Source organism: Populus trichocarpa, chromosome 10 (genome assembly GCF_000002775.5).
Source record: "Populus trichocarpa isolate Nisqually-1 chromosome 10, P.trichocarpa_v4.1, whole genome shotgun sequence".
Classification (NCBI taxonomy): domain Eukaryota; kingdom Viridiplantae; phylum Streptophyta; class Magnoliopsida; order Malpighiales; family Salicaceae; genus Populus; species Populus trichocarpa.
The window spans coordinates 16653280-16680042 of NC_037294.2; the positions used below are offsets into that span (position 1 = coordinate 16653280).

At 33.9% G+C, this 26763-nt stretch overlaps 5 protein-coding genes and 1 long non-coding RNA gene across 15 annotated transcripts; 4 read left to right on the forward strand and 2 right to left on the reverse strand.

Moving 5' to 3' along the window:
- Nucleotides 1-1371: 1371 nt before the first annotated feature.
- LOC7492892 (probable leucine-rich repeat receptor-like protein kinase At1g35710) lies at nt 1372-4382 on the forward strand. 4 transcript variants are annotated; one of them, XM_024609626.2, is made up of 12 exons: nt 1372-1516; nt 1608-1720; nt 1810-1957; nt 2058-2129; nt 2315-2386; nt 2514-2585; nt 2685-2828; nt 2922-3002; nt 3098-3169; nt 3262-3333; nt 4024-4095; nt 4187-4382. In XM_024609626.2, the coding sequence occupies exons 2-12, from the start codon at nt 1633-1635 to the stop codon at nt 4275-4277; spliced, it is 984 nt and encodes a 327-aa protein (XP_024465394.1). In that variant the 5' UTR covers nt 1372-1516; nt 1608-1632; the 3' UTR covers nt 4278-4382. The 4 variants fall into 4 exon arrangements, with proteins under 4 accessions (XP_024465394.1, XP_024465395.1, XP_024465392.1 ...); XM_024609627.2 differs by having other exon boundaries at nt 1385-1488; XM_024609624.2 differs by having other exon boundaries at nt 1391-1516; nt 1600-1720.
- A 2190-nt stretch (nt 4383-6572) lies between these two features.
- On the forward strand, nt 6573-10099 carry LOC7492893 (heparanase-like protein 2). Its single transcript, XM_024609606.2, has 9 exons — nt 6573-7087; nt 7188-7224; nt 8040-8223; nt 8326-8477; nt 8579-8812; nt 8945-9134; nt 9219-9344; nt 9451-9550; nt 9634-10099. The coding sequence occupies exons 1-9, from the start codon at nt 6875-6877 to the stop codon at nt 9958-9960; spliced, it is 1563 nt and encodes a 520-aa protein (XP_024465374.1). The 5' UTR covers nt 6573-6874; the 3' UTR covers nt 9961-10099.
- Nucleotides 10100-10703: 604 nt separating this feature from the next.
- LOC7492894 (remorin 1.4) lies at nt 10704-15983 on the forward strand. 5 transcript variants are annotated; one of them, XM_052456800.1, is made up of 8 exons: nt 10704-10835; nt 11832-11913; nt 12501-12584; nt 14166-14254; nt 14324-14421; nt 14635-14892; nt 14967-15285; nt 15488-15983. In XM_052456800.1, exons 4-8 carry the CDS (start codon nt 14229-14231, stop codon nt 15834-15836), a joined length of 1050 nt encoding a protein of 349 aa, XP_052312760.1. In that variant the 5' UTR covers nt 10704-10835; nt 11832-11913; nt 12501-12584; nt 14166-14228; the 3' UTR covers nt 15837-15983. The 5 variants fall into 5 exon arrangements, with proteins under 5 accessions (XP_052312760.1, XP_052312761.1, XP_052312762.1 ...); XM_052456801.1 differs by lacking the exon at nt 11832-11913 and having other exon boundaries at nt 10717-10835; XM_024611338.2 differs by lacking the exons at nt 10704-10835; nt 11832-11913; nt 12501-12584 and having other exon boundaries at nt 13549-14254; nt 15488-15569; nt 15645-15983.
- A 1630-nt stretch (nt 15984-17613) lies between these two features.
- LOC7492895 (uncharacterized) lies at nt 17614-19618 on the reverse strand. Of its 3 annotated transcripts, none has more exons than XM_002316064.4 (2): nt 19244-19618; nt 17614-18577 (listed from the first exon to the last, which is right to left on the reverse strand). In XM_002316064.4, the coding sequence occupies exon 2, from the start codon at nt 18513-18515 to the stop codon at nt 17718-17720; it is 798 nt and encodes a 265-aa protein (XP_002316100.2). In that variant the 5' UTR covers nt 18516-18577; nt 19244-19618; the 3' UTR covers nt 17614-17717. The 3 variants fall into 3 exon arrangements, with proteins under 3 accessions (XP_002316100.2, XP_024467108.1, XP_052312764.1); XM_024611340.2 differs by having other exon boundaries at nt 17614-18664; XM_052456804.1 differs by lacking the exon at nt 19244-19618 and adding an exon at nt 18829-18843 and having other exon boundaries at nt 17614-18664.
- Nucleotides 19619-21923: 2305 nt separating this feature from the next.
- Nucleotides 21924-23142, reverse strand: LOC7481547 (nodulin-related protein 2). Its single transcript, XM_002316065.4, has one exon. It carries the CDS (start codon nt 22530-22532, stop codon nt 22110-22112), a length of 423 nt encoding a protein of 140 aa, XP_002316101.3. The 5' UTR covers nt 22533-23142; the 3' UTR covers nt 21924-22109.
- Nucleotides 23143-24252: 1110 nt separating this feature from the next.
- LOC112328760 (uncharacterized) lies at nt 24253-24937 on the forward strand. The gene is made up of 2 exons (XR_002983908.2): nt 24253-24408; nt 24547-24937. It is a non-coding gene; the product is annotated as an uncharacterized LOC112328760 (long non-coding RNA).
- Nucleotides 24938-26763: the final 1826 nt, after the last annotated feature.

Here is a 26763-nt window from a genome sequence, read left to right on the forward strand (position 1 = left end):
AAAAAAAGAAACAAACAACTGAATGGCTGAGTTTTATTTTTAGTGTTTTCAATGACACAAATAAATATGAACACCGGAAATAAAACATTCCCGAACAACAACCACAAGACGAGGATACGCCGTCGTCTTGGACACCGCCTGTGGCTGTTTTTTCCCAGCCGCAGCCCAGAAACCGTTTGGTTTTCAAAAGCACTGCTGTGGCCCAATGAATTTTGGACCCCCGTGCATGCTCCCTTAATGTTTCTAGGAGAGAGTGCGTGACATCCTTCATGCAATTATCAATATGCCATGAATCCAGTAGACTTGTATTGACTAATTTATCTATGAGTTCAAAAAATAAAACACACTCCTAAGTCCTAACTATTGAATTTAATGTCGAAATTGTTGTTTTAAAGAAATTTATTTACAGTGAAATTATATTATATTACTTATATGGTAACAATCAATAAGCATTTATTTTAATATTTTTTATTTTTATTTAATACCGTGTTCTATCCTTACTAAAAAAACATACATGGTCTTGAAAGAATCTGCTATATTGACTATATATAAATAAACAAGCTCTTTTTTCATAAATGTCTTTTTGAGTCTGTTACTGATATCTTTTAAATGATTTTTATTTAATCATATATATCACCACACTACTTTTTTAATTCAATTTCTCTTCACAGGTGCAATTTTGAAACTTTTTTTTTCATATTACAACCACTAAAGCCATCACAGACTTTAACCCTCTTTGAACTAGACCCCTTATTTTCTAAATTTTTGCATTACACTCTCGATCCTTACTTTTATTTGATTCGGAGCCTTCTCAATTTTTCTCTCTTTGTGAAATCATGTATAAAAATTATCAATTACAAGATTTATTAAGATAAATTTATCAGGGTTATACAAATATATTCACTCATTAGGAAGATTTGAACTAGAAAACTTAAGAAAACTTAACTCCATTGTGTAAAAATACACCTCACATGATTATAAGAATGTATTTCTAGAACCCTAAGGAATGTAGTTCAACCGATCAGGCTCTAGGTTCGTTTCCTAGAGTTCACTAGTTCAGTCTCACAAATCTCAGGGTTATTGGAGGCCTACATGATCGTTAACTTCAAGGTCCGTGATATTAGTCGAGGTGCGGACAAGCTGGTTTGAACACCTATATATATATATATATATATATATATATATATATATATATATTGAACTAGATTGAAACCCATATTAATAGATACAGTGAATCACGAGCTAATTAAGAGTTTAGGAGGTGTAAACCCAAAAATTGAAAAGAAGGGCTTAAATATTATCAGGTCAAACTTCACGGAGTATATATACCTTTACGTTTTAACCTAAATAAATAAAATAATTAATAATAATAATAATAAAAAAAAAAAAGCACCGACGAGACGGGCCTCCCATTCCGCGTTTGCCGAAGCTGAGTGAAGAACCAAGCACACCGAGTCTGAACTCTGAGCGATAATTATGCAATAACAAGTAATAATATATTACTATTATTACTACAGTAAGTATAAAAACAAAGAAATTCAGATCTTTCACTTCCATTTCTTCTCACATCATTTTGACAGTTATCTTCATCATACTTGGATTTCCAGAATCCCGGATCTCCGCTTCCTAAAAATGGCGCGTCCATCACTCTCCCTCCCTCTCATTCTCATTTTCCCTCTTCTTTTCCATCTTGCTCTTGCCAAAACCCTTAAACGCGACGGTATATCTTCAGATCTCTCTTTTAGATTCGATCTACAGACCAAATAACTCTTTGAATTGATGGTTTTTAGTGTATTTTTGCTTTTGTAGTGAAGGCATTGAATGAAATAAAGGCATCTCTAGGCTGGAGAGTGGTATACGCTTGGGTCGGCGACGATCCTTGTGGTGACGGTGACCATCCGCCGTGGTCTGGTGTCACATGCTCTACTGTAGGAGATTATAGAGTCGTCACCGAATTGTAATTTCTGATAGTTTTTTTTTTGGCATATTTTTTTTTGCAAATATGTTAATAGGGTTTTGAGAAAGATTGAAAATATGTCGTCTTTTATTGGTTGCAGGGAAGTATACGCGGTATCTATTGTGGGGCCATTTCCTACTGCTGTAACGAATTTGCTGGATCTTACTAGACTGTAAGATTTGGGTTTTAGTGTTTTTGAATTTTGTTGATTTATTGCTGCTGCTGTTTTAAATTTATGGACTAAAAGTAAAATTTTGCTATTTTAAATGAAGACTGGCGGGTTCTTGATTTGATAGAGTTTATGTATTGGAATTTTTTTTTTATTTTTCTATATGGGGTATTTTTTATACATAACAGGGATCTTCACAATAACAAGCTCACAGGGCCCATTCCTCCACAAATTGGCCGATTGAAGCGTCTTAAGATACTGTAACAGCTCATTGCTTTTTCTTATTTTTAGTCTACTTTGTGCTGAATCCTTAAGCTTTGAAGTAATTTGGTTTAGTTGTTGCAAATTGTGATCCATTATGCTGGTGTTCTGTTGTTGCTGTGTCAGTAATTTGAGGTGGAATAAACTACAAGATGTTATTCCTCCCGAAATTGGTGAACTGAAGAGTTTAACTCATCTGTGAGTGATCTTATTTTCTACAATGTATAATTTGATGTTGTCAAGGATTCTTTTTTTTTTTTTTCTTCCTGGAATTCATTCCATTAATCTTTTTTACAGTTATCTGAGTTTCAATGCTTTCAAAGGAGAAATCCCCAAGGAGCTTGCAATTCTTCCTGAGCTTCGGTATCTTTATCTACATGAGAATCGCTTTTCTGGGCGAATTCCTGCAGAGCTGGGGACACTGAAAAATCTTCGGCACCTGTATGAGTCCATCCTCTTCTCAGCACGTCTTTGTCGTATTTTAACTGTTAGGACTATAGTTTCGGCAATCTAATTGTAATAATTCATGTTTAGTGATGTTGGCAACAATCATTTGGTGGGTACTATAAGGGAACTAATACGTCTTGATGGTTGCTTCCCTGCTCTTCGCAACCTGTAAGTTTATGTGATTCCATAAATTCACACTTATTCCACTGATATTTTACAGCGAAGCTTTTGTGAGTAATTCTATTTCTGACCTTGAAATGTAGTTATTTAAATGATAATTATCTTACTGGAGGAGTCCCTGCACAACTTTCAAACCTGACCAGCTTGGAGATCTTGTAAGTTCTCTTCATTTTTGTTCTTTCTTTCTTTAGGCAGCTAGATTCCATTGCTTTACCATGATTGTAATTGGCTGCTTTATTGGTTTCAGGCACCTATCACACAATAGAATGACTGGAATAATACCTGTTGGGCTTGCTCATATGCCTAGATTGACTTACTTGTAAGATTCTTCTTCAAAAATTTATGGCTGCTACATTTTTCCAGTGTTGATAATGCCTTTCATTGGGTCAAAGTTATAATCAGGTTCTTGTCAAAAGCAATGCACACCATGGTGGATTGAATTGCAAAAATATGTCAACTTAGACTAGCATTTTCATGATCCCTCATGCGACTTCTAGAAGCATTTTCATGAAGAAAAAAATGCCTAAGAATGCGCATTATCTGGATATAGGTTTCTCTTATATTTTATGTTGCCATAAATTATTCAATCATTCTCTTGCAAACAATTTAATATTGGCCACCTTTACACAAGTGTTTTGACACACTCACAGATGGTATTGATGTTGAGATATCTTTATCACACAGAACTGTTCCCTAAAATTTGAGAATTCCTGCCAATTTTCTTCATCTGAGGAGACTTTAAACATTTTGCCGCTCCCTTTTTGGCATTCATATGCGTTCTTTAGATGATTGTGTGGCCACATAAGCTTATCTGCTCTCCAAGAATTTCTGTGCTGTTTCAACATCATTACACTGAATGCACTGCTCTGCTGGCATTTGGTGAAATGTTAACTCTTCCCTTTACCACTCCTATTCCCCTCCTCTACCCTTCCTCTTTCCTTTGAACTGGTGAAATTATTGGATACAATTGTTAGCGAATTATCTGTACACTGTCTTCATCATGGTCCAGGTACTTAGATCACAACAATTTTAATGGGAGAATTCCTGACGCCTTCTATAAGCATCCATATTTGAAAGAATTGTGAGTTCCTTTCTTCCCCTTGGGCTTGGGAATGTGATAATTCCTTATGGTGCATCTTGGTGATCTACAGCTAATTGAATGTTTTCTGCAGGTATATCGAAGGAAATGCATTCAAGCCAGGTGTAAACCCAATAGGTGTTCACAAAGTCCTTGAAGTGTCTGATACCGAGTTTGTAGTTTAGTGTAAGCATCAACCTTTCTTTATTTTTGAATACTATAATATTTTTGACTTCACAAGGCTTTATTTATGTTTCTGTAATGAAATGGGAAAATTTAGTTGCTCTCTAGTTCGAACTTTCCCATTAATGATCTCAGTGTTTATAAGGTATACAAGAAAAGTTAAAGTAGAGCCCAAAATGGGTCAAATCTCCCCATGTAACTAGTGTGGATTAAGGGAACGTTTGGCAACCCGGCTGCGTTTCCAAAAAATTAAAAAAAAAAATTTATTAAAATTTAATATGGTTTGTATGTTTTGGATTGTTTTGATATGCTGATGTCAAAAATAATTTTTAAAAAGTAAAAAAAATATTATTAGCATATATTTTAACATGAAAAATTATTTAAAAACTATCCGCAATTACAAGCTGCAAGAGAAGCTTGGTCTATCAGTATCTGGATGTGCCACAAGATTCCGAGGAAATTAATGCTGTCATTTTTCTTGAACTATTAATCTATTATCATGTTCTCCGTTTTCTTCCGTGCTATATACTGAGCGCTGCCGTCACACCCTCGATCTGAATGCTGTCAAGACGCTGTCAAATCAACCAAACGACTGCATTTAAATACAAAATCCTAAGACGAGATCTCTATCTGGCATGCACGCATCAACCTTGAAATCAATGCCATCTAGATCGGGAAAAACATAATCTATATTGGGTTGTAAAGCTAGTGGCTCACTGAATGTAACATGATGAGTTTCACAATGATCTTGCAAGTTAGTTTTGTGAAATGCTTGATCGGTATGAACCTCAGGCCCTTGAACACATCTGACCAGTTCACGATAGTATCAGTGCAATCAAGAGCTTAACAGCCTTAAAGAAGATGACGCTGAAAGTTACGCCTCGTCAACTACAAATAATTCAACTGCCTGTTAATCTTCTCCAAAGCCGATCCAACTTCTTCCATGTATTCGCGTGGTTCTCTCGTCATGCAATGCACTCATGAACCATGCCATAGATCTTGATTGAACTGCAACCTGGCGCCTTGTCTACCCCTCTATTTCTCATCAACTAGCCATGTTTCCCTGATGCCGCGTACAAATGTGAGGATTCAAAGTATAGAAGTTAACCACTCTGCGAAGTTCTAACTGCACCAGTCTCTCAGCGGCAGCATCAGCCTTTGGGCCTTGACTCGGGCAAGCGCCTAGTAAATGCTCTCTACGGCTTCTTCAGAAGAACTGTTTGGACTAGGCATTCTCTGATTATTTTCTTCGCCCCTGCAAGGAGACTGCCCATTCTTCTGCTCCATATTGTATGCACAGGCAATCCGCCTATTCGGGCCTCAAACCTTCAGATGCTATGCCTGAATTGTTAACTACAAGCAGATAGAATATTAGTCGTTGGACCCAAACCCAGCCTCCTCCATCTCCAAAGGGAGCGATTCTTGGATTGGGCTTCTCTCGCTCGGTAACCTAAATTAAAGAAAAAACCTTTTAATAATAATTATACAATACATTTAAAGAAAACGTTTTTTTTTTCATTCTCCCATTCACATAATTTTTTTTTATAATATTTAAACTATTATTCCATTCAAGATCATTCAATCTTGTCTTTGTTTTTTTTTAAATAAGATTATAATATTTTTTTTTATAATATTAACAATCATTTAGTTCATTATTATATGAACCTAATATGCTATTTTTTTTAAATATTTGTGAGCATAAATTTTCAATAAAAATAAATTTTACATTTTTTTATTATAATTTTTTTACAAAATTTTCTTAGATTAACTTTTATTTTCCCCTTTTAATTGCGTACACAATATCTAGTTATTGTTTGCAATGTTTTTTTAATTTATTGAAACTTGCTTTTGAGATCATAAATTTTTTATTTAAAAAGCATTGCTTCTAAAAAAACATGTTCTTATTGGGGGAAAAAAATAGCTTAGATTGAAGGGATATATGTTTTCCCACTTATTTTAAATTATTGAGATTCTTACAAAAACAAATATTTTTACTGCCTTCACTTTTAGTTTAAAAAACATGCTACCAATAAGAAAATATTTTGGAAAAAAAAGCACGAATAAGAAAAAAATAATTCGTTCAATAAAAAAAATATAATTAAATCACAGGCGTTCGTGAAAATCTTTATTTTAATTATAAAAGAACCAAATAAAAACAGATTTTAAAAGCTACCCACCTACCGCGTGAATAAATTGGTTTGCTCTGGAATTATGAATTGAATGGGAATAGAATTTTGATTATATAACAATGAGAATCTTACATCCTTGTAAAATGAAATACAAGAAAATTATGCAAACAAGAGATTATCCTCTCTCTTATCTTTCTTTTTTCGCATGCTATAAAGTAGGAACCTTTTTTTTATAAATGGAAAATATGTTTTTTTTGGGGGTGGGGGCTCCAGCTTAGGCTAGATCAGTTGAGATAAGTTAGTAGAAAACAGAGTTATGGTGAATCAAGAAGTCGTGGACAATTATAACAGTACAGATTTGTTATTATCAACATCCTAACAGAATTCAATCTGTCACAAAATCAATTACTATATCTATCTATAAAGATGTCTCCTCTATCATTGTTATCTCGAATCAAAGCTCTACCAGAATGGCTGGCCTAAGACTTGCTGTGTCTTGGATTCTTGCATCGCTGTGCTTCTCTTCTTTATGTGCAGCAGATGATGTGAAGGTTTTTGTTCAAGGGGTAACTTCCATAGCGAAAACCGATGATAATTTTATATGTGCAACTTTAGATTGGTGGCCTAGTGAAAAGTGCGATTACAATCAGTGCCCATGGGGGAAGGCTGGCCTCCTCAATCTGGTTTGTCTTCTTCTTCTTCTTTTTTTTGTAAATTTCTTTGCCGCCGAATACTCTTATTGATCGGGATGCTAAGACTTTAGGGGCTTTGCCATATTTGCAGGATTTGAACAACAAGATTCTGGCTAATGCTATCAAGGGTAAGTTTTGATTGGACAAAACTATTGAAGTATTCTCATGTATATGTTTAATGCTTTTCGGTGTGGATGATTTATTTCCAAGACAAAACTGTTACTCTTGCTGTCATATTTACAATAGCATTGAATAATTTTTTTTTAAAAAAAGAAAAGTTGAAGTGGATTGCTGATATTTATTTCCAGAAGTTGGTAGACATTTTTATATTTTTTGCATGGCACTCAATAAAACGTAGCCAAATTAAACTCTGGATGATTTGGTAATTACAAATTCGTTTTTCTTTTAACTTCTATCAGGTTTAAAAGGATTCGTGATTATAGATGTATAATTGCTGTTTGGAAATCATGTTTGGAGTTATCAGGTCTCAATGCTGGGTTTGCAGAATATATTGATATATATATCCTGCTTCTATGTCTTTCGGAATTGCAATGTTCAAATGTTGTCTTTGGCCTTTAATCAACATGTTTTCTTTAATATTTCAAGTGTCAGAGGTCCTGATTGGCCACATTAAGAGGAATGCTTCTGCATAATGTACTAATCCATGTCAGCGTTTTGCCTTTTCAAGATGATCTGGTGACTACTTCTGTTTAGCTTTAAAACAATATGTGATCCTTCTCCTGCAAGAATTTAGAAATTGCAGGTTAGAAATCATGGTTGTAATCATTGGCTTATTATCCTACATCCAAAAAATATATATATCCGCTCCTACAAGCATCTAGAAATTGCAGAAATCCTGTTCTTGGTGTCTTCGCCCTTCTACTCCTTTGCATTGACCAACTCTCTTAGCTTCAAAGGTCCTGATTGTTCATTACGATTTCAGCATTTGATCCTCTGAGAATCAGACTTGGAGGCTCATTGCAAGATCAGTTGGTTTATCAAGTCGGTGACTTCATTAAAAAATTCCCTCATTTCAAGAAACAAGATGATGGTTTATTTGGATTCAGCAAAGGTTCTCTGCCCATGGATAGATGGGATCAGCTCAATGACTTGTTTAAGCAAACAAAGTACGTGTACCGCATGCATTTCACACCAAGTTACTCTCCCCGAAATATGATTTAATAAATTGCCGCAGCTAAAACTCCCACGATTTTTGTGTTTTCTGGCAGTGCTAAAATCACATTTGGCTTAAATGCCCTTATTGGGAAGAGGAAATCTGACAATTCTACACTTTGGGTTGGTGAATGGAACTCAAAAAATGCCCGAGATTTCATGAAATATACTGCATCAAAGGGATACAAGATTGATTCCTATGAATTAGGTAATTAAGACCATGCTTTGCTTGAATGCAGTAGCATAACTTCTTGTGTTTTCTACCGTGTCTTATTACGCAACTAATTCCATGTCCTGATTATCTGTCAGGAAATGAGTTGTGTGCATCTGGGGTATCTGCAAGACTGGAGGCTGACCAGTATGCTAAAGATATTATTCAACTTAAAGAAATAGTGAAGGAGCTGTACCCAGATCGCGAGACACAGCCTAGGGTGTTGGGCCCTGCTGGTTTTTACGACACTGAATGGTTTAAAACCTTCCTTGAGGTCTCAGGACCACATGCTGTCGATGGAGTAACCCACCATATATACAATCTTGGTGCAGGCATGTATTATTAGTTCACTCTCTTTCTCCTTCCTCCCCCATTCCTTTTTTTTTTTTTTTATCTTTATATATTAACAAAACCGAGTTAATGCGTCTAGTACCGATATGGTTAACTAACAACCAAGTACGCAGGTGTCGATAAAACCCTGATCAACAAGATTCAGGATCCATATTTCCTGGATGAAATAGCAGAAACATTCAAAGACCTTGAAAATGTTGTCAAGGAATTTGGTCCGTGGGCAGGACCATGGGTTGGGGAATCTGGTGGTGCTTATAACAGTGGTGGCAAGGATGTCTCGCATACTTTTGTTAATGGATTTTGGCAAGGAGACTCCACTTATTTTTATCTTACCTCCTGAGAATTGCATGGATTTTACTCGTAATTTACGTGATTGTTATGGAACAGGTACCTGGATCAACTAGGCATGACAGCAACCTTCAATCATAAGGTCTACTGCAGACAGACCCTCATTGGAGGAAACTATGGTCTGCTTAACACTACATCCTTCATCCCAAATCCAGACTATTATGGGTGCGTGTTACTCTCTTCTTGACAAGAATAGTCTTCATTCTGTATGAATTCCTTCTTATTTTATTTACTTAATTACTGGTGTATTTATTTTATTACCTTGTATTAGTGCACTTCTGTGGCATCGCTTAATGGGAAAGACTGTGCTCGCTACCAATCATTTTGGCTCCCCATATTTGAGAACATACACTCATTGTTCAAAGCAGAAGGTAAATGTAAAGCTACAAAATCTGTGTCATTGCAATTCTCCTTTTCACCATGAGGCATTAATTATAGTTCTACTAATTTGCAGCCTGGCATCACAATGCTTATCATTAACATGTCAAACTCCACTTCCATTGATGTTTCTGTCACCAATGACGAAAACAAGTACCCACATAATTACAGAATGACTGTTAATGGTTCAAATCAAAGAGAAGAGTATCATTTGACCCCAAAAGATGGCAACATCCAGAGTGATGTGGTACTGCTGAATGGAACTCCTTTGCAGCTTACAAGTTCTCAAGACATTCCTTCACTGAGTCCAATGATTGTTGATTCTTCTTCCCCGATCAGAGTCGCCCCTGATTCAATAGTTTATGTTACTATTAGAGACTTCAAAGCTCCTGCATGCGCATAGAAGTTTACTTTTCTCGTGTTTTTTCTCTTCAGTTAAGATGATTTCAATAGTTTATGTTTTCCTTTTCCTTTTCTTTTCATACCAATTTGTTAGAACTTGCAAGTTTATTAGAAATAAAAAAACAGATTTAGAAAGGAAAGTTTTGCCTGAATTTGATATCAACCTTCGCTTCCGCATTTGAGCCCTGGCTGGCTGACCGCCAAGGAAGAAATTGATGCTTACTGTAATTTCAGTTATAGCGTTGTTAAATCCCAAAATCTCCTAAATTTCCTTGCAAGTCTAACTGAGTCACCATTGCGAGCTGCTATCTTTTTTTTGAAATCGTTATAGCATTCTCAAATACAGAAAAGTTAAAAATTATCTAATTAGTATGTGCCACTAGAGATGGCAAATAGGTGGGTTAGGTTGCATCTAAATAGGTTGGGTAACGTTGTACTCATTATTTATTTCTTGTTTATAATCCATTTTTAAAATAAAAAAAATAGTTATGTGTGCCCACTTAACTTACACCCTACATTTCAAATCATTTAATTTATGTACGAGTTGATTTAAATTATTTTTTGATTCAAAGAAAAATCATGAATATTTTTAGTTAAAAATAATTTTTTAATTTAAATTTAAGTCAAAGATGTAATTTTTTGAATTAAAGGGATAGGAAAAGGCAAAAGCCCTTGGAGATTTAAAGAGTGGGTATAAATGAATGAGGGGTAGTGTGGTAATTGAATAAACATAATAAGTATAAAAAAAAAAGGAGAGAGATCTTAAATTAAGAGTGAAAATACTTACTGGAGAAGAGAAGAAAAGGGGAAGAAGAAGAAGAGAAAAGAGGGAAAGATAAGGGAAATAGAAAGGAGTTGGAGAAAATAAGTTTTAAGGTAAGATTATGTATAAATGTGTATAATATGTTTTCTTGAACTTTAAATTTCGGTTTTGATGAATGTTAGGGTTTTAAAAATTTGTGTTTTGGGTTTATTGATGAATTAATTTGAATGTTATAGGGTTGATTGTTGTGGGTAATGGATTGTTTAGTTCATTTTGAGAGATTTTAGGTAAAGATGATGATTTTGAGTTATGATTTGTGTAAATGGTGAATTTTGAGTTAGAAATCTGGAAAGAACAGTAGGTAATATGTGAAAATTCTGGGTTTGAGGTAGAAGATGACGAAAATTCAATTTGGTCCCTCAATTTGTGAAAATTACAGTTTAGTCCCCACATTTTGGAAAATTACAGATTGGTCCCTGGAGCATATTCCGAGATTCTGGACAGAATAAAAGATGAATTATGGGCAGAATTACAGTATAGTTATGAATTTACAACACTTTCAATTTGGTCCTTCAATTTGACAAAATTACAATTTGACCCTAAAAATTTGGTAAAATTCCAAAATGGTCCCTGGAGCATAATGAGATATTCTGGACAGAATTGAGAATTAATTATGATCAGAATTTCAGTATAGTCATGTATTTATGATATTTTTAGTTTGGTCCTTCAATATGACAAAAATTACAATTTGACCCTTAAAAATATGATAAATTCCAGATTAGTCCCTAGCTGTAATATTAGCTTTTGCAGATTGGTTTGATGAATAATTGAGGGTTATTTAGTGAATTATTACCAATTTTATTATTTGTTTTATTATGGATTAGATTTCGGGAAAACCATTAAATTTTGTGTTTTTGAGAAAATTGACTAGTTAGTTCAAAAACGTATAGGGTTACGGAATACACCCTTAGTTAAGTGTATTATACAGGTTAAATGTTCTTTCGAGTCGTTCTTGAATATGGGGTTACGGAATACACCCTTAGTTAAGTGTATTATATAGGTTAAATGTTCTTTTGAGTCGTTCTTGAATATGTCTCCTTTGTATTCAGATAATCCTGATATTCTACCGGCGGGATGTCAGTAGGATTTTCTTCGGTGTCTGTTTTTGACTTCTGTTTGCTTTCGAGTCAGGTGAGTGGATAATTTTCCATATGCATGAGAAATATTATAAATATTTGATTTGTTAATATGAATTGGATCATGCTTCTTGATAATATATATGTTGATTATTATCCTTGTTATGATAAAGCATGATCAATTGTTGAATCTGAATTCTTGATATGAACCAGTATATATTTTGAATTGACTTCTGAATTGAGAGTTCCTCATTTGATTGATGTCATGAGTTGAGCCTTGAGATATGAATATGTCTGTTTGATTATGATTATGAACTTATGGTATGTCAATCAGAATACCCATGCTAACAGGGTAGTGTTAGTCTTTGTGCACATCGTATCTGAACCCTAGTTGGTCGGGGGAGTCACCAACCTGTGTGGACTGATCATCCCACAATACGGAGAGCTCATTGCATTTTGATTTTCTGACGAGCTTTACCTGATGATATTCTTGTTATGGCATATTTGAGAAACCTTCCTATAAGAACCCAGCCATACTTGTATATATATATTTCTCATTGTTGTATTACCTCGTGTGTGTGTATTAAATGTTATCTACTCACTGAGTTGTTGAACTCACCTTCTCATTATTTATCTTTTCAGGCTTATAACTTGTTAACGGGTTATTTTTGTTGAACCTTTCGAACCTGCTTTTTGGTTGTAATTTGTACCTTCCTTTTATGTCTGGTTAGTGCTCCAAAACTATGAACTTTTGTATTAAGACAATTAAATTATATTATGAAGTTTATTTTGTTATTAGTACTGCGTTGAACTCTGATTGAGTTATTTAAAGGATGAGCTTATATGTAAGTTTGGGTTCGCATAGGTATGGAACCTTAGAGGGGAACCTTGCCTATGTGCCGGTCATGGATCCGGGATTCGGGTCGTGACAAAAGGGTTGTTATTAAAGTGAGTTAAAATATTAATTTAGTCAAAAATTAAAATTTTTAATTTTTAACTTATGGATTCTCACTTACATTGTATATTTTTTAAAAGTAATTTTGAGTAATTTTTACTAAGCATATTGTTAACTTCAAGTCATTTTAATTTATTTTTATCGTAAATTATTTATGAGGAATTTTTTAATTATAACTCAAAATACAAAAGTCATGCTAATTAACCAAGCTTAACTAGGTTTACCTAATTCTATAACAAAAAATAAAATAAAAATAATTTTGGGTCAAACTACTCTCATAGGTAGGTAATCTCATAGAAACAAATAAAAAACATTACGAGTTTGATTTCTATTCAATTTAATATTGAAAAATAAAATCGAAAAAGAAAATCAATTAGAAAAGACGGTTAAAAAAATTGACCTTAGTTAATCTAAGTTAACTTGTTAAACTCTTGTTTTAGATCATAAAATTGAGATAAATTTATAGAAAGCAAGTTGAAAAAAATTATGGAGCTCATATTTTTAACAGATCTAATGTTGAGGGTTGAAATTAAGAAAAATAACTAAATCCATAAGACCGACCCAACAAAAAAAAATTGAAAATAATTACATAGCATAATTTTCAAAACAATTTAATATTAAAAAATAAAATAAAAAAAACTAAATAGAAATAAAAAGATTGAATTCTTAAGAGTTAAATTGAAAAAAAAAAAAACTATTCTAATAAATAATGTTTGATGGGTGTAAAATTAGTGGCATCTTTAGTGTTTTGTTAATTATGCACTGCCTCAAGGGGTCAGATGATTGTGAAAGCCGAACCCAAGTTGTGCAGGCTACGTCTCAAGGTGCTGCACCTTTTAGGTGAAGGAAGACTTGATTCTGTTCAGAGAACTCAAAGTTCACAATTTAACTTTGTAATACGTGGTAAAAAAGTTCTTGAAGCTGCCTTGAGGATTAAATCAAGAATCACCAGTTTCTCTTACACTAGATTCAGAACTCATAAGTTGACTTCGGGGGTTGTATGATTGTTCTTCCAAAATGTTCCTTTTTGTGCCAAAAGAAATTTATGGAGAGCAAAAAGACACCTTTTTTCAATCCCTAATTTGAAGTTTCCCATCAAGATTCTTATCCACTTCTTCAGCAGAAAGAAACCTGCAGAAAGGTTGTTAGAATGTAATGGAGATTTTTATTATTATGTAACATGTTTAATGAAAAGTTAAGCATCAAGACTATTCTTTCCTTGACAAATCCAAACCAGGCAAAGCATATATCCAAACTTTACTTGACTCCTACAACATAGTCACAGCCTACGCCACGCCTAACTATAACAAATTGCCTCCTTTCCTAAAAGCTTCACCTTCAAATAAACGCAGAAAAGATGAATCCTGCACAATGTCCAGGAACTTGAGATTTCAGAACAGCAATTTCCTCGAGCAATGGAGAATATGCTAAAGCAAGTCAGGTAAACGCACGACTCTCATTAACATTAAATTCTCTCAAGGACCGCATCATGACTGACCATTTCTGTCAGGGTGAGATTTTCTGGACAGGAAAAACCAGAAGAGCCTCGAAGCGCCAGACAAAGAAGAATTCCATCCCTTAAGACTCCATCCTTCAAAGACAATACTCGTAAGATTTTTATGAATTTCCTTTAAACTTCCATTACCGAACTAAAAAGCTTGATGTGTTTTTTGTATTTTACATGCTCATGAAAAATAGAGTTACTCAAATGTCCGTACTGCAGATAATTACCAACGGAAGAAAAAATCCATGAGTTGACAGTTGAAGGTAGTAAAATATATAGATGAGAAGACTAATGAATCTCATTGATGGATTTTGCAGAAAACAAGAGACCTCAGAACTGGTTCCGGAGACAATTTTCTGGACAAACGAATCAAGATTATGATTCCAATAGAACAGAGCAGGCAGTTGCTGTGGCAGCGGCGGCTAATGCCATAACATCGTTGAACGCATCGAGCATCCCGGAACAGAAAAAGATCAGCAAGGGACCTGAGACTTCAATGACCCAGGCTGACAGAAAAAGGGAAGGATTGGCAGGTTTAATCTCAGAATCTGGTAGGATATCTAAACAATTTTCAGGTAAAACAATTTGAATAAACTAGTCTCCCAATTGTACTTTATTGAACAAGCATTAATTAACTAGGTCTAATCAGGTAAAGGTTCGAAAAGCCAAGATACGGAGGTGCCAGAAACAGCTACCAAAGAAAAAACAACTAGCGCTGCTGCCCCATGGGTTAAAAGGACCTTAACACCTACTGACAAGCCTGCTCCATCAATGAAGAAAACCCCAACGTCCAATGAAAGTGCGGAGCCTATGACTGACGTGCTTCCTATAAAACCAAAAATTACAGTGCCAAAGCCTGAACTGCCTCCCACAAGCAAGCCTGCAATCCCACCGACAAGACCTGCAATAGAAGACGGGACAGATGCAGATGCTTGGGAGAGAGCTGAATTGTCTAAGATCCAAAAGAGGTATTCAATTCATATGGAGAGTGCTTTACTAAACCATAAAATCAATTACAAGCAAAACCAAAACAGTCGTCCCTACAAAAATTACACATGCCAAGTACATGGAAATAACATCATCCAAGATTTGCAAGGATTTGCTTTGATTTTTCATTTACAAGCAAACACAATGTGATATTGTTCTTCCACTAATACAAAGAATTGTCAGGTACGAGCAGATGAATGCCACAATACTTTCCTGGGAGAACAAGAAGAAAGAAAAGGCCAGAAAAAGACTTCGAAAAACAGAGGTTTGCTTCATTTACATTTTTGTAATCCAACTCAACTTTTTCTCAGGAGCTGATAAGTATTTATTGGATCTGCAGAGTGACCTGGAGCGAATACGGTCAAGAGCCTTGAAACAATTTCATGATGATATTGTTGATATTGATCAGATTGCAGGAGGAGCAAAAGCAAAGGCAGCAGAAAGGCAAAGAAATGAAGAGTTCAAGGCAAAAGAAAAGGCAAATACAATCAGAAAAACAGGAAAGCTTCCTCGGACATGTTTCTGCTTTTAAATCCACCAGTTATAAAAAGTTACCTGTTCCAGAAAAGAGCACCAATCTTCTGTTGCTACAAAATGTATACGAACAAATTCACAAGGATATGTGCAGACTAATACTGCTGGTATTATAGTGATCAATAGAGCACTGTTCTTTCTTTTATGATGCTTATTTTTCATGGAGAAAGCAGGAAGCAGTAATATTAAAGCTGCAGGGGAAGCATAATCCTCGATCAACTTCTACCGAGTATATACTTCCCTGAAATTTCATACATACTTGAAGCAAAACAGAACTCATGAACTGATAAGCCAACCAATTATCTAGACCATCCTCCTTCCTCTCTTTTCTTACCTTTTTCTACTCCTTGTCCCCGCAAGCGAGAATGATCAAGGAACATGAGCAAGAAATACAACCCAATTACAGAATTTCAAGTGTAAAAAAATTGCACCGAAAATTGAAACTTTGACATGGCTTTCTTGTTTAATTTTTAGGGAGATAAAACAAACTACCGAGAACCAGATAGATGAAGGAGGACAGTAATTTAATGCTGAGTCAGATCAAAAAATTAATAAGTGTTATTGTAGCAAAGAAATCTAATTCCAAACAGACAGGGTGGATAGAAGTAATACTGTAGCCAACTCCAATTAGTTTACAACAAAACCTTGGTTGAACTGACAAGTAGTTTGCAGCTACCAACTGATACACAACGCTTTCTTTATCCATTTTTTCTTTTATTAATTGAAGAAGACTGCTGAAAATAATAAACCAGCAAAAAAGGAAACACTTAAAGCAAGTCATTTGTAACTTTCATAAAGATTACAGGACACAACATTGTAATTGTTAGAGATTCAGTATACCAATGGGTGGGGGGAAGAACCCTTCTTCGGTTCTTCTTCACAAACTGAAGCAACAACAGCAAAGAACCAGGGAATACGGGAGGGTTTAGTGAGCAATATCCCCTCTAATTTATTGGCTGCCCTCGGTTTATAAAGGGAAGGAAGCAGATATTATAGTGGCACCTAATTCATGCCTCAAATTCTGAAAGCATCTCTACAAAGAATTTCCCTGCACTATGGGTTAACGAATAACAGACATAACTAAGAAGTGGTCACAACCAGCCAAAAATTTTTATTGGCCAGCATGCCACCATTGTACTTGACAGACATGCGAAAGGTAGGCAAAAATGGAACAGTGTGATGAGAAAAATCAAAACGTTCTCAGGATGCAAATCAAGATTTCATGCGAGTCCAAGTAGAAGGCAAAAAAATGCAATTTAGAAATACAAATGCCAAAATAGTGCATTTTTCCCAAATCCACTCCAGTATATTTGGACCATTAAAAGATCAAAATTATATCCTAAATTCCCTCAATAATCGTTCTAAGAACAAATGAACCACTCTCGGAGTGAATAAGGAACAACTACGACATCTTAACAACTTTTTGATTAAGCCAGCCATAATCAGGCTTCTGCCAAGCATTTATGGAAATTCTAATGTTTTCGACAACCAGCCAGACAGTGAAAGAGATCTGTGAAAGAAGTAGAGCTGGATCAAGACATACAACACCACTCGGGGCAAACAACAGGATTTGAACATCAACTGCAACTCGGATATTTAAAACCCAGTCAGGCAAACAAGTCCAGTCACTGTGGCCTCTTTGAAATCTTCACTCTATCACATAAACTCTCTAAAAATGTAAAAGTTCCTGAACATCCAATGGTCAAATAATCAGGAAATGGAGTCGTCAGTTTAAAATAAAAGGAAATGAAGTGAAATTTTAGAAACAGACAAGCTGATAAATTGAACTACTATCGAAATGCCAGTGAAGTGAATACTGAGAAATGTCAGGGCTGCAAAATTTCTTAGATTGTCTGAAATGAGAAGCCAACAAAACATCTCAAGAGGCTATCTCTTTCACCAGCCTAGCCAAAGTGGGGTATGCAAAGTACAATACCAGGAAAGATGGTAGTGCAAAAAGAACTGTCACTAACAAGTAAAGAAGTACAATGACAGCACTGATAGGTACCACAAAAAGAACAATTAGTAGAAATATGATGACCAGCGGAAACTTCGTTGTGAAGTCAAGAAAATAATCCAGAGATTTGTGAAGAGAAGAGTGATTCCTCTCTCCACTTCTGCTACCACCATCTCCATTAAAGCCCAACTGACTCTGTCCCTGATTATATGGAGCCCTACTGAGGCTACTGTTGCTAAATTGATGTCCAAAAATTATTTTTCCTTTCGGGGACCAAATTGGTTGATTGTCATTAGTGCACAGGGAGGAACTAAACTTCACCCTGTCACCGTTCAATTTTTGAACCATCCAGAGGAGAAAGAAATTCTTGCGAGGGAACTTCAGACTCCCCTGATAGACTAGTCGGAATGACAACAACTGACACCAGGGGCAGGAAACAAAGAATGGAATCCTTATTTTTTGCATAGAGAATCCCAACACAGCACACTGAAGCCCCAAGACACAGTTTTCACAGAGGGAATGACCACACCATAAGACATAAGGTACATTCTCAACAATGTTGAAAGATTCCCAGCATATCGGGCATTCAAGTCCTTCTTCCCCACTAACATTCGAACACACCTCATCATCTGAAAACTCTAAATTAGCTCGATTTGCCTCTCTTGAGCTTTTCTTCAGTCCAATGGAAGTGAGGGCATTCGACGCAAACTTCCACATCATCCTGGACCAAAAATAAATAAATGGCAGTAACCGCTAAAACTGCTGAGATCAAGCCATTTATCCTGTGAGAAAAACAGAGTCATAATCCAGAATGTTAAAATTTTTCTCTTCAGACATTAATCAACACCGTTTCGTTCCAAAAATGAAATCTGAAAATGAAAAAAAAAAAAACGTTTTAGCAAGATATAAGATCAGGAATGCATTTGTCCACGTGCTTTCATTAAGATGAACAAATAAAAGTTAAACTCTTGACCAAATTCAAGGCAAAAATGACACAAAGCTTCTATCTTTACAAAAGATTCTTCAAACTCACAGCATATATAATTTCTGCAGAATTCACCTACCTTGCTTGTTATTACTTTGCCTGCAGTTTAAGTAACCAAGTCCGATTTGAATACGAGAGGGAAAAAACATTTAAATTATTTGAAATCATTCCAATCTAAATAAGAGCTTATATCCAATTAGTTTACATTGATCAAATTACTTATAATTTCCATAAGATCATGTAAAGAGAAATTATCAGCATGAAAAAACAAAATCCCTGACATAGATTTACGCACACAACTGCAATATTAAGCATTCATTAAAAAACTTCAAAATGACAATGAGTATAAATGCAAGGATTTAATAAAATTGACAAAAATCTGGAAATTTTCAATAGAAATTGGGTACTGCGTCATTTAATTGTGATGAATTGCAAAAATATGGGGGGATATAAGCGAAATTACCTTTTAGCAATTGCAATTTGGAGGAATTACGAGTGCGCAAGAGATCCAGAGAGGAAGAAAATTATCTCCCCCCCTCTCTCTTCCCCCTTCACTTGTTGGCTTTCCGTTGCCGCTGCTCCTTGTCCTCGGCTAACGTTATAAGAAAATGGAAAAAAAAAAAAGTAACAAAATCAAACTGCGTCGTTTCCTACCCAAAAGTTTCGGAGGTTAGGCCATCTGATTTAGAAATTACGTCTGTTGACTGGCGCTCCGCTTCCTGTCATCTAGAATATAAGAAAGGATTATTTTGAATAAATGCATCGATGATCTTTTATCCGGAGAATGTGATCACCGTTTATAATTCTTATTGGGTTTAACTTCTCTCGTGTAAGCCATTGATTAATCTATCTAAATAAAATCTCACCATGGTAACATGCTTTCTCCATTTTGTAATGCATTATTTAGATTAAATTTTTTAAAAGATAGAAAAAATAATTTAGGCTTTATTACTGTTTTTTAGTAAAAAAATAATAATTTAGGCATCATTATTCATTACAATTAGCAACCAACTAGTCCAGCCATTACATCAAAACCAAGGCGCGCAACTGATTCAAATAATAAAAAATGAATGATTCACATATTATAAAACCAACTAATTCAATCCAAAATAAGTCCTATAAATAAACCCAGTACCAATAACAAACAATTGAATTTCTATTGAGAGGAAATGAAAAGGTAAAGCCCATCAAAATTTCAAAATTTATCGTAAATTCAAAATATATCATGCATTTTTCTTCTAGTTTGAAAGTTTGCAAGTTATGATTTCATCCTCATATTTTTTTTTCCAGTTAATCAAGTTATTTTCAGACATGACAAGTTAATGGGATAATAACAGATAAATTTCAACACAATTTAATTTTAAACTCGGGTTAAATAAAAAATAAAAAAATTTCTTTTTGGGTCATGTTTCATTACAATGTCAAATAATTATATATGGTCTAAACATTTTTAAAAAGTTTTAATTCGATCCGTAACACACACGAATATATTAAACTAATATCAACTATAAACTAAGAATTTTATTAATTAATTTCTAGAACCTTCCATTTGCCCCCTAAATGCACTCCTTTGAAGTTCAAAAACTCAATTCACTCTTAATAGCTTTAGATTCTTCATAGAAAAAGGTGAATAAGCTCCATGAATCTTTTTAGTTACGAGTTATTGATACGAAGAGAGAAGAAAACAAACAATATCAAAAGGAGGAGAAAGCAGAAACGATTGATTGTGGAGAGCAGCAGAAAGCCGTTTGTAGTCGTTTGTTGTTTAACACAATAATGATGGATACATTTGTTTTTGACACCACGATATAAAGTGGGTTCTTAACGCCTCATACAGGATCTTAACAGCAGAGATGATGGGTTAGTTGTGACGACTAAATTGAGTCAATTTTTTATAAAGACTGAAGGTCAGGGACTGACTCGTGATTCATTGCGCAGTAAATTTATTTTATTTTTGGATCGGAGAGGAGAGAGGACTAAGGAGTCGATCACAACAAATAGCTGACTCTGACCCAGTCAACACCCATCAGGGACCCTATCATGCGTTTTCATCTCTAAATGTGATATATCTTGGCTGTTGTTATGATTTTAAAAAAAATATTTTATAAAAAATATTTTTAATTAAGGTTGATTTGGAAAAATATATGTTTAGTTAAAACTGTGGTTGAAATTGAGGTTGAATAAAAAATAGTTTAATATGTTTTGTTAAAAAAATGTTTTTTAAATTGAGGTTATAAAATAATTTAAAAATATTTTTAATTTAAATATTGTAGATTTAACTACTATTATTACATCATGAAATAAATAATATTGATATCAAAATTTGTTTATTATTCCATTAAACTACATGCAATGTCATCACATACGAAATCTATCCAACAATGACTATATTTTTCATGGTTTTTTAAACACGCAACAACAAAAACTGAATTTTTTGTTACGTCATCAAGCGATATCCTTCTAATTTTTTGAATAAAACACAATTAAAATAAAAACAAAAACTGAATTTTTTTTAACTGGGTGGGACCCGGCAAGAACATAATTGGAATTGCGATCAAATTCCACAAATGCTACGTCATCATGCGATATCCTTCTAATTTATGTAGTGTTATTAAATAATATTAAATAATAGTTTTTCGAGTAAAACTCAATTTTTTTAAAAAAAATTACAATTTCATTACGTACAAAATTCATTCGACAAGAACTATAGTTTTGATGATTTTTTGAGCGTGCAATAAAATTCGTTAAAATATTATCAGGTATAAAATTGAGATTACAGTACAAATAAATTTAATTCACTTTAAACTAATTTTTTTAAAAATAAAAAAAAATTATTATTCACGTTCATGTAAACAGTTCGAGTGAAATCAATTAACTGTACTGATTTTTTTAAGAAAAACTTAAACAATGCAGCAGTAGAGTCTGGCTCCACTATTCATTAAAAAATCACATCGAGAAACAGTAAAATACTGCTTCTCCAAACATGTGGCACGGCAGCACTCATATCAAGAAAAATTACTTTTTTTCTGTTACCAAACACTGATATACGTGGGTGCTGGTGAGGTTTATTACCAAACAGCGTCAAGTTCGCCGAGAAATTAGCTGTGATGAAGAAATGAAAATTTCCGAACAAAAACCAGATATATAAAACTAGAATATTAAATTAAAGAGTGACAGCATACAAGAAGTAATACACAATCAAGCTCCACAAGTACATCAAACACATCAGTACATATAACACACATAGAGGATTAGGATTGAAATTTAAAAGCGGCGTAGGACTAAGCACATTAATTTATTCGCACAGACTTAATTCCAAGATATATAGTCTACTTGAAGAATCCTTGAGCCATCTTGAAAGCTCCCCCGAGCCCACTTCCAGACTGGTCATCGTCAACACGAGTTGAAGGCGGGGCTGACGATTCCTTTTTGTCAACAGGGGCTGTGTCGCCGGAACCAGTAGTGCCCGGGGTGGCGGTGGGCAGGGTATTAGAATGGTACTGGTGGAGATAAGTCTCAGCCTTTTCTAATAGCTGGCCCATGCCTTTCTCTTGATCCAGCTTTCCGTACTTAGAGGCAGCTTCAAGAAGATCTTCTGCAGCACCAGCAACTTTGGCCCTGTCTATTTTGTCTCCTTCGCTGCCGAACGAGGATTGAGCTGCCCCAGCCACTAGCTTGGCACTTGAGAGAAGCTCAGACGTAGTGGGTTGACGGTCATGCCCAGTTCGTTTGTCCTTGGGAAGTAAATCCATGGATATTGTCGCAATTAGCTAGGAAACAGCAGCGAGAATCAAGAGAGGATTGCAGATAATTTTCTTGTTTGGATAACTGGATAGACTGTAGAGTAGCAGGGATTGGATTTATTTATTAGTGTGATGATACTGCGGAGGGACAATGGGTAGTTCAGATATAATGACATTGATTGTGGTGGTAAAGGATGTAGGGCCAATCTAATCTAATCAGTGAGCGAGTTTCTTGGCATCCTATGTACCCTTTCAGCGTTGGGGGCGTGTTTACTTCTTGGTTCCTCGAGCAACAGCGAGAGCCAAGTCGATATTGTGTCGGCAACACGTTTGTGGCGTATATTGCAAGTGATAATGTGAATCTGTGATGGTGAGTGAAGTGTCTCCGTCTCGGGAGATCAGGGGCCCCTAATAATTTTTAGCCCCTATTGTATTACTTAATTCTCAAATGAGTACCAAACTTTTTATAGATTTCTCAATAAGGTTCTTCTATCCAAGTTTGTTAAATTTCCCATCAAGTCTTCTTCGCCATGATCCTGTTTTAATGCATAGAGTATGCACATTAGGTGAGAGATATTGACGTATATTAGTGAAAGTATCTAATTGACAAGTGTGTGAAACATTAGGGATCTAATTGTAAAGTATTTTATTTTGAACGGGTTTATAAATGGAAAAAGTTAGAAACCCAAAATAACCTCCAAAATCCCAGGTGTTTTCCTGGTCTCTTTGTTTCTCTTTCAGTTTAGTGTAGTTTAGTTTTTTCAATGTTATAATTTGGTTCAGGGTCTCTTATTCGAGCTTGTCACTTTATCAATATTTTTCATTAAATTGAAGATGCCTTTTGAATCCAACTTTCAGAGATAGAACTTTTGTAACTAAAATACGATAAATAACAAAAACAAAATAAAACCCGAGACCGTGTATAAATATTATATTTAAAAATATTTTCTCAACACATGCTACTTTTTAAGATTCAATAGGTTTTTTTAAAAAATAAAAATAACAGAAATAATTAAATCAAGATCAAAAAAAAATACCAGCAACTTTGCTAACACATTAAATAAATTAGAAAACTAAAAAATTGTTACAACAATTCATAAAATAAAAAAATTATTAGAGAATTAAAAAGCTGGAGCTATTAAAAAAGTTTTAAAATAAAAAAGTTGTTAGAATTTTATATCTAATATAAAATTAATTCTAAATATTTAAAAAAATAATGGTTTCAGTTTAAGGGGTAAAGATAAATTATTGTTAGAGACAAAATGTTCAAAAAGTACAAGCATTGTCTCGTTGGAAGCAATCAGAATTTTTTTTTTTCTCGGCCCAACCTTATTCGTGTGAGACAACTATCATTTTCTTGTTGTTTATTATCTTATATTAAAGTTTATTATATAAATATTATATAAAAATTTTATTTTTTTTAATATGAGATAAAAGGCTTAATATATAAACTCTAGATGAAAATTTTAATTTTTTAACGGGGGATAGAATGAATATATATATATATATATATATATATATATATATATATATATTCACGGGAAGTAAATATATTTTTCCAAACCTTTTGAAATATTCTTTATTATTTACAACAGTAACTACGCATACACCCCCTGAATATTGCAAGGATGACAACATCCTGTGATGTCGTTAGAATGACCACATGATTAAATATTGACTCGAGATCTTCAGCCCAATAAGATGGCCACTGCTATTGAACCTTCATGATCGGTTTAGTTCATTACCAGTCTTCAATAATATTGATTTATCGAGTCTCAGTTTCATACGACAGCCGGTACACCCCAGAGGAGTGGCTCCAGAGAACACAGGGGGTTGGTTTTCTAGCTGTAAGCTACAAGATGGACAAAGCACTCTGTGTTCTCAGGTCACCCCTTTGGGGCACCCTGTGGAGATGACTTCATCTGCTTTTCTGAATCATTCATTAATTCTGCATATTTATCCCTTGTTCTTCATAATCTATGAATTATATGTCAACATCTAACATGCTTGTTCGTCTGTTCAGGAGAAATGAAGTTGAGATAATCATGATATACTGTCTCGTGTTGCATCCTCACCGCAGATAAAAGTTGCAAAGCAGCTAGCAAGCTTGATAACGGAGGGGTGTGGATGATCCAACAAATGTTCGGACACTGCTGTTAAAACTCTAATGACCTATTTTCTTTTACTGGATAAAAAGTAATCTAGATCTGTCTCCAATGCATGCCGCATTTTACAGTCAACCAAAGATCAGCTACACGTCGGCAGTTAAAGCTGCACTTATTTTTTAATGTTTATTTTGATCAGCAAGTGAGTGTATTCTTAGCATATTATACAAGTTTGAATGTGCCTATAACTCCACTAGCAAGAGAGTTATATTGGTATGTAAAAATTGAATAATATAAGATTATTATTGAGATTTCATATAATAACTTAAAATATAAGGTTGACATGTTAATTAAATTTTCAATTAAGAATCTTATTATCTTTAATCATCTAGCAGGTAATCCAGTGTAAGAGTTTGGAATTAAGGAGTTTGTTTCTCATGTGATCTTAGGTTTGAGCCCTGTTGTTGTTAATATGATGGCTACTGGAAGTTTACATAGTCGTTAATTTCAGGGCCCGTGAGATTAGTTAAGGTGCGCGCAAGCTGACCCGAACACTTATGGTAATAAATAAATAAATAATTATTGCAAAATAATGTTGCCTTTAGTAGTTCGAGTTTTTGAATTTTGTTTCATGTTTAAAATGGCTACTTTTTTAATTTATGGTAGGAAAATATTGTCACTATTGATCCAAGAAAAAAACTGAAAATGCAATATAAGTCTCTTTTTATTTGAGCTACCTTTTATGTTCTGGAAAAGGTAGCTCAAATAATTTGAGCTACCTTTACCTTCATCGAGACTAACGGGTCGTTGGTGTCGTGAACTAGAGGGGAAGAGTTTTTCTTGTTATTATTAAGGGCTTATGAAACAAGGAAATAGAACCAATTGGAGCTCGGTTATAGTTTATCGACAGCCGCTCGGAAAAAAAAAATTACATGAAAAATAATATTTAGATTATTGTAATTTTTTTTTTATCAAAATTAGTATAATTGTTCAAACTTAAAATATTCTAATATGATTATTTGTTTAGCCTGGATTTTAAATTAAATTATATAGAAATGACATTATTCACTGGATAGGTTTTTTTAAAAAAATCAACATAATACTAAATAATAAAATTAAATAAAAACTATATGAAATGATAGAATTAAAAAAAATAATAAAAACAAACTAAGAAAAATAAAAAAAACCTCGTATTAAATGATAAAATTAAAAAAAAATCAAAAAATAAAAAAAATGAGCAAAAAAACTTTTATATTAATATGATAAAAAATAAAAAAACTATTTATCATTAATCAAATATTAAAAAATAAAATAAAATAAATTTTTATATTAAAAAAAAACTCAAATAACTAATAAAAAAACCATTAACTTGTTAAAAAAATCTCACGAAAATGGGCCTGATAGAAGCCTATATACTTAGGCCTTTATTTCTTTTATATTTTTACTTTAAAAATACATAGACAAGAAGAAAAATATTTTTGCTCACATAAATCCTAAATAAAATACTATTTTTTCATTTCTCTTACAAAAAAGTCATCCCTACATATACAGTAAAAATACTAAAATAATATTCATTACTGTTTTTGTTAGAGAATAATATAAATCATATCTTGGAGCCTTACCTAACAGCTTAAGCTTTTGGGTTGAAATGGTTTTTTGACATGGTATCAGAGCCTTGATGACCAAGCGATTACGAGTTCGAATCTCATCATCCCTATTTATTTGATAAAAATTAAACACAAGGTAAAGTAGGTCTGTGCAAGTTTCAAACCCAAAGGGCTTTCACTTGAGGGGGTGTGTTAGAGAATAATATAAATCATATCCTGGAATCTCACCTAACAGTTTAAGCTTTTGGGTTGAGATGGTTCTTTGACAGTTTTTTTTATTATTTTTTTTTTAAATCTATGTTTTTGTATTTGTTTTTTATGAGATTATTTTAATTTTATAATTCATGTCATGAGTTTGGCGAGTTCACCCGGATTAACTCAATTTTTTTTTTAATTTCATCTATTAATATTGAATTGATTAATAATAATCTATATTGTTTTTAAACATGTCAACTTAACCAAGTTATGTATTTAAGTATATTAAAATATATTTAGCTCTGGTCTCTTACAACTGAAGCGCATATAAAT